The 6,000-nt window shown below is 40.3% G+C and overlaps 1 protein-coding gene and 1 long non-coding RNA gene across 5 annotated transcripts in view; one reads left to right on the top strand and one right to left on the bottom strand.

Annotated features, from left to right (window-relative positions):
• Nucleotides 1-377: 377 nt before the first annotated feature.
• Nucleotides 378-6,000, top strand: part of LOC110534268 (TBC1 domain family member 2A) — a 29,506-nt gene continuing 23,883 nt past the window's right edge. For 2 of the 4 annotated variants that reach the window (XM_021619023.3, XM_090187125.1), the window contains exons 1-7: nucleotides 378-522; nucleotides 884-1,213; nucleotides 3,440-3,606; nucleotides 4,084-4,214; nucleotides 4,488-4,699; nucleotides 4,951-5,319; nucleotides 5,707-5,817. In XM_021619023.3, the coding sequence (XP_021474698.3) occupies nucleotides 902-1,213; nucleotides 3,440-3,606; nucleotides 4,084-4,214; nucleotides 4,488-4,699; nucleotides 4,951-5,319; nucleotides 5,707-5,817 (1,302 nt within the window). In that variant the 5' untranslated portion in view covers nucleotides 378-522; nucleotides 884-901. The remainder of the gene's footprint in view (nucleotides 523-883; nucleotides 1,214-3,439; nucleotides 3,607-4,083; nucleotides 4,215-4,487; nucleotides 4,700-4,950; nucleotides 5,320-5,706; nucleotides 5,818-6,000) is intronic. The other 2 variants (XM_090187126.1, XM_090187124.1) reach the window with 2 other exon arrangements.
• LOC149980074 (uncharacterized) lies at nucleotides 2,474-5,292 on the bottom strand. Its single transcript, XR_016483829.1, has 2 exons — nucleotides 4,098-5,292; nucleotides 2,474-3,641 (listed from the first exon to the last, which is right to left on the bottom strand). It is a non-coding gene; the product is annotated as an uncharacterized LOC149980074 (long non-coding RNA).

The following is a 6,000-nucleotide window of genomic DNA, read 5'->3' as shown; positions in this document are numbered from 1 at the left end:
TATTTATTTTATAAAGTATTTTTTGCTCATCTTTATCAAGGGTGCCAATAGTTATGGAACCCACTGTATGTGCATCAGATGCAGTAGTATGTTGGCTTTGTCCACATTTGGGGTCAACTTGGTTCCTCCCAGAAGTATGAGAAGATTTTTCAATCACTCGTGCCAAAAGGAATTGAGTAAGTATTTTACTTTATTTAATTAACCCTACTAGAAATATACTTTTCACAGTAACAACATATTGGTAGTAGGCATATGGCAGTGGTGGAATGGTGTATATATAGTAGCAATGTTTAGATTTGTACATGTGCACTACAGTTTTGTAACCTAAAACTCTGGATGCAACCTTTTAAAAATAACCTCACACCCTGTAGCTTCTTACAAGATACTTGACTAGGAAGACTTTCCATGCACGAAGACTTCAGTTGGACTCCACTAGCAGTTTAAAAAAGGTTTTGCTGACCTTTGTCAAGTATGATACCGTATGTTTATCTGTGGAAGTGTTAATTTGTCTTCTTTGATCAAGTGAGTAGTAATGTATAAATTGTAACAAATTTGTACATTCTCTTATGTATTTTTCTGTGTTTAATTGAAGTTACTTTTGATTACTTTCCTTCAGATCTAGGCACCTTTTGTGCCTAGGGGCAGCTTAAACTTGAACAAACCTATGAAACTTGAACATTGATTGGACATCGGTGTCATTGTGCCGTTATTTTATTGTGTTACTTTTAAAAATGTATTTAAATATATTACTTTATTTAGTAAATATTTTCTTAACTCTTAGTTTTCTTAAGGGCTTGTAAAGTAAGCATTTAAATCAGGGTAAGGTCTACCTGTTGTATTCAGCGCATGTGACAAATAATATTTGATTTGATTTGGGGTGGAGAAAGCAGGCAGAGACGGAATGAATGACATTGCCTTTCTAAACAAAGACGGGGACAGTTTTCCTACTGAGTCCAGAAAGCAGAGCCCAGTGGTATCTGCTGCCGCCACGTTATGCGGGTATCTGGACAAGCTGAGCGGGCCACTGAAGGTCTGGAGGTCCCTCTGGTTCATATACGAAGAGAAGGAGTGTCAGCTGGTCTACTACAAGTGTGCCCAGGATGTGAATCCACTGGGTTGGATTGACCTGTCCAATGCCATACTGGGAGACCTACCACAGGCAGACCAGGGGACCTTCTACATTCAAACACCCGAGCGCACCTTCACCCTCAAGGTAAACTTGTCCAAGCGCAACATGTGCCTTCAGAAAGTATTCATATATGACAATAGGAAAAATAAAAATAAATTACTCACAATCTACAGCAATCCTGGACCACAAAAAAATATTAAATACTTAGGATGCTTAATAAGTTACAACAAACAAATATATAAAAATAACTTTATTCCATTACTCAACAATATGAAAGCAGATCTAATTAAATGGAATAATCTTCCAATAAATCGTACAGATAGAATTAACCTCTTTAGAATGGCGTGGCTGCCAAAGTTTTTGTTATCATCTCTCTCTCACTCTACGGCATCTGCTGTCTCGACCTGAATGCTCTGCTATGAAAAGCCAACTGACATTTACTCCTTAGGTACTGACCTGTTGCACCCTCTACAACCACTGTGATTATATTTGACCCTGCTGGTCATTTATGAACATTTGAACATCTTGAAGAACAATCTGGCCTTAATAATGACCATGTACTCTTATAAAAATAAAAAATACATGTTTTTGCGGTTTTACTTTAGTGCCTTATTGCAAACAGGATGCATGTTCTAGAATATTTGTATTCTGTATAGGCTTCCTTCTTTTCACTTTGCCATTTAGGTTAGTATTGTGTAGTAACTACAATGTTGTTGATCCATCCTCAGTTTTCTCCTATCACAGCCATTAAACTCTGTAACTGTTTTAAAGTTACCATTGGCCTCATGGTGATATCCCTGAGCCGTTTCTTGCTCTACGGCAACTGAGTTTGGAAGGGCGCCTGTATCTTTGTGTGTATTGATGCACTAATGGGTATGTTGGTACACTTTGGATAGTGTAATGCTTAACTTCATCATGCTCAAAGGGATATTGAATGTCTGCATTTTTTTTGTTTTACCCATGGCCTTCTTTGCGAGGCATTAGAAAACCTCCCTGGTCTTTTTGGTTGACTGAGGAACCTTACAGATAATTGTGTGGTACAGAGATGAGGTAGTTATAAAAAAAAAAAAAAGTTAAACATTATTATTGTACACAGAGTGAATCCATGCATCTTTTTATGTGACTTGTTAAGCACATTTTTTTACATTTTGAATACGTTTGTAAACATTTCTAAAAACATAATTCCACTTTGACATTATGCGATATTGTGTGCATTTCCAGCAATACGGTGCATTAAAACTAAAAGCAGACATTTTTGTGAATGGTTTAATGATGATTACAAAGAAATAACGACACAACAGGTGTCACAGTTGTTGAACTGGACGGACCAAGGCGCAGAGTGTGTTGAGTTCCACATCTTTTATATAAGTGAAGCTTTCAAACAATAAACAAACAACGACCGTGAACTACGTGGTGCTGAATGCACTCTCTCAAAACAATATCCCACAAACACAGGTGGGAAACGTGACCACCTAAATATAATCCCCAATTAGAGGCAACGATTACCAGCTGTTTCTAATTGGGAACCATACAAAACACTAACATAGAAATATTTAACTAGAAAACCCCCTAGTCACGCCCTGACCTACTACACCATAGAGAACCAAGGGCTCTCTATGGTCAGGGCGTGACAACAGGCGTTTGCACATTTCAATATAGTGACATACATAGAAATAAATAAATAAGGAATATGAAGTCTTTCCATTGAGTGTGCAAAGTCTGATAAAGTGCAGCTCAGCAGTCCCATGAAGTAGGTCTGGCGGAGTACAGTGTACAGAGAGTTGTGGTTATGGCTTTTGGTGCTGAAATCTTAGACAAGTGGTGTTTCATCTGTGGGAAAGAGGGAAGTGCCTTGAGGAAGTCTAAGGTCACAGCTGTCTACATATGTTCAACCAATGACAAGAAGAAAGTGGACACACCCACAACCTTCCTACCACCTTTCTATGAAATGCATAATTCAATGTCCTGACCAAGTTTAATGCAAATCACCCACAGCAGGACAAAGGAGTTAAATTTGGACCTTACATAGGCATCATTCCCCCAACCTCTTTAAAGTATACATTTTTCAATAGATTCTATACAAACACTGCAGAGAAGCATGCTCTGAAACAGTAAAGAGAATCAAAGGACCTCAGCTCCATTAAACCTTTAATGCTGTATTAGGTAGGCACCCCGTGGTATACCGTTTTGGGGCTATTTCTGTTTTTTTTCCTCACTCCAAATGTGCTTAGAAAAGTTATTTATTTGGAAGTAAAATGTTCCCCTGAGGTCCTACTTCAGGTCATTCTCAAAACCTGTCTTGAATTTCAGGCTGTGAATTGCGAGTCTATGATATACTGGCTGAAGCAACTCCAGTTGAAGAGGTGGCATCATGGGAACATTTCTGAAAAGCTGGGAATGGTCACCAGTCACCATGCACTACGACGATACGCCACGCTGAGTGACGTCCTCCTCAGACACACTCCGACAGGAATTCAGTCAGTATACACAAATATGAACCCTATTCATACATCTGCAAACACACACACACACATTAAACAGAATTGGTCTTGGTTCACTCTAGAAATTTGACATAGCTTTTTAGACTGGGAGGAAATATCAGAATTTTGTATTTTATTAAGATCCCCATTAGCTGTTGCTAATGCAGCAGCTACTCTTCCTGGGATCCACACACAACATAAAACATGGCATAATACATGTTTTAAAAGACTAGAACAGCTCAAGGACAGAACTACATAAAAGTAATTATATCTACTCATTGATTCTTGAAGAATATAACTTAGAAATACCTCATGAGCAAAGTACAACTGTCTTACCCTATCATAACCCCAAAAAATGAGCTTGCTTAACTGTAATTTGAGTCTTTATAAAAAAATGTCAAGTTTAAATGTTTTACATAAAAAGAGTTAGTGTGTGATTATTTACTGTATGTTTATGTCCATCTGTGGTTGTAGTAAGGAATACTTACTCCGGAGCCGCTCCTCACAGGAGCTCAGCCACAGCCTCAGCTGGGAGGAACTCTGGGATCCATTCCTGCCACTCAAAGACATCCAGGCCCCTCCATATTTTGACCAGGACAAATCACGTAGGTCTCTCCTAGACCACCGGATCCCCCTTTTTGGATGTTCACAGATATGAAAGGGCTGGATAGTAGAAAGCAATATGACAGCGGCTTCATTGAGCGCAAGACTGAGGAATGGCCGTTTTGCTGCCATCAATCCAGTCTGTTTAGACCTGTGAATGCTGAGTGGATGGTGCCTGTGGGAAAGATTTTCACTATTATATAACCACCAATGCCACCTTTGTAATTAACAGTGATATTTTAAAGTAATTGAAAACCATTTGTCTCTTTGCATAGCTCCAAAAACAAATATTGAGCCCTCTGGGCCAAAAACACAGTGGGTCCAGGAGATAGAGGCACCAAAGGGACACCAGAGCTCCCTAAGCAGTGAGGGCTCCTCTTCTAAACCCGCAGACAAGACTGCTAGTCCCCAGCAGGAAGAGCCTCCAGACACTGCCCGTCTTCAACAGGAAGTGCTCAGTCTGGCAGGCCAGGTCAAGGCCCAGAAGGTGAGGTCTGGAATAACACAACGACTCAGTCCTGGAATATTTCTGTATCAGTAAAAAAAGCTAAACTACATAAATAACTAAATACATCGAAAGTGTCTATATAGCCCTATATTTCTCTGAGGTCCATGTCAAACATTTTACCCAAGATCATGTTAATTAGACAACTGTTGACAACTGTTGACACATTGTACTATAGCTGGGTGTCACATCTAAGCCTGTCACTGTAATCTCTGATGTCACTTCCTTTTTAGGATCTAGTATCCCTGTTGCAGAAAGCCCTGGAGTTGGCCCAGCAGGAGAAATTGACTCCTGCAGTAGAGTCCCCGAGGTCGGAGTGTGAATGGAAGAGTTCCAACTCACAACCATGGAATCAAGGCGAGTGCAACACAGATCATTCGTATGGCCTGCAGGTTGTGCCACTGCTGCGGCACGACTGTGTGGCCGAGTCTCAGGATCACCTCCGGCTACTGGCTGAGAGGAACCAGGCTGAGAGAGAGTTGGTCCTCCGTCTGTCCCAACAAGTGGCTGAGAGTTTGGCCGACCGCCAGCGAAGCCTCGTCCGCGGTTGGACTGTCCTTGAAACGCAGGAGCAGCTGAGACAGGAGATTAGGAATCTTAAGGTGGGGAAGGTTTCAATGGCTTAGGGGACTAGCTAGCTAGAACATGGGGCTGTAAGTCACTTTAGTTGAAAGCTTCCACTTAAATTACCAATATTGGGAGGATCAAGATGGACATCTCTTAGTAGAGTGAAGCCCGTATTCAATCAAACCTGCCGTTGCAATATTTATGCAGCATCAAAGAACTATTGCAAGCACACACACACCCACTCACTAACTCACATTCTGGAAGATGGAGGGGAGTCTCTGATGTTTTTTCAGTTGTGAAATAGTTACTACAACAATAACAGTATATCAAACAATAATTCAGGAGCAACCTCTGTAAACTTGAAATACACTATATAAATGTACTGAAGGCATTAAGTTTAAATGCTCTCTTCCCTCCCCAAGGACAACATTGAGGCCTACAAGACTCAGAATACTTACTTGAATGCAGAGATCTACAAGTTAACCAAAGAATGGAGGAAGAGTACAGAACAAGAGAAGTGCTTGATGATAAAGGTACCTGCTGCTGCATGACATTTACAAGACCTGACTTTGATGTTGCATTGTAGAATGTGTGGTATACTTTTGTGGCTTTTATTGAGGCACTTTGCTTTTATTGGTATTTCCAGCATGATTCACTAGGTTTGCTGCAGGTAGAACATTCTAAGAAATGTTCTTTATTTGATGCAAGCCATCTCC

Source organism: Oncorhynchus mykiss, chromosome 10 (genome assembly GCF_057628025.1).
Source record: "Oncorhynchus mykiss isolate SJ-2025 chromosome 10, ASM5762802v1, whole genome shotgun sequence".
Classification (NCBI taxonomy): Eukaryota; Metazoa; Chordata; class Actinopteri; order Salmoniformes; family Salmonidae; genus Oncorhynchus; species Oncorhynchus mykiss.
The sequence above is the reverse complement of the archived record's forward strand: the minus strand, read 5'-3'. Positions and strand labels throughout refer to the sequence as shown.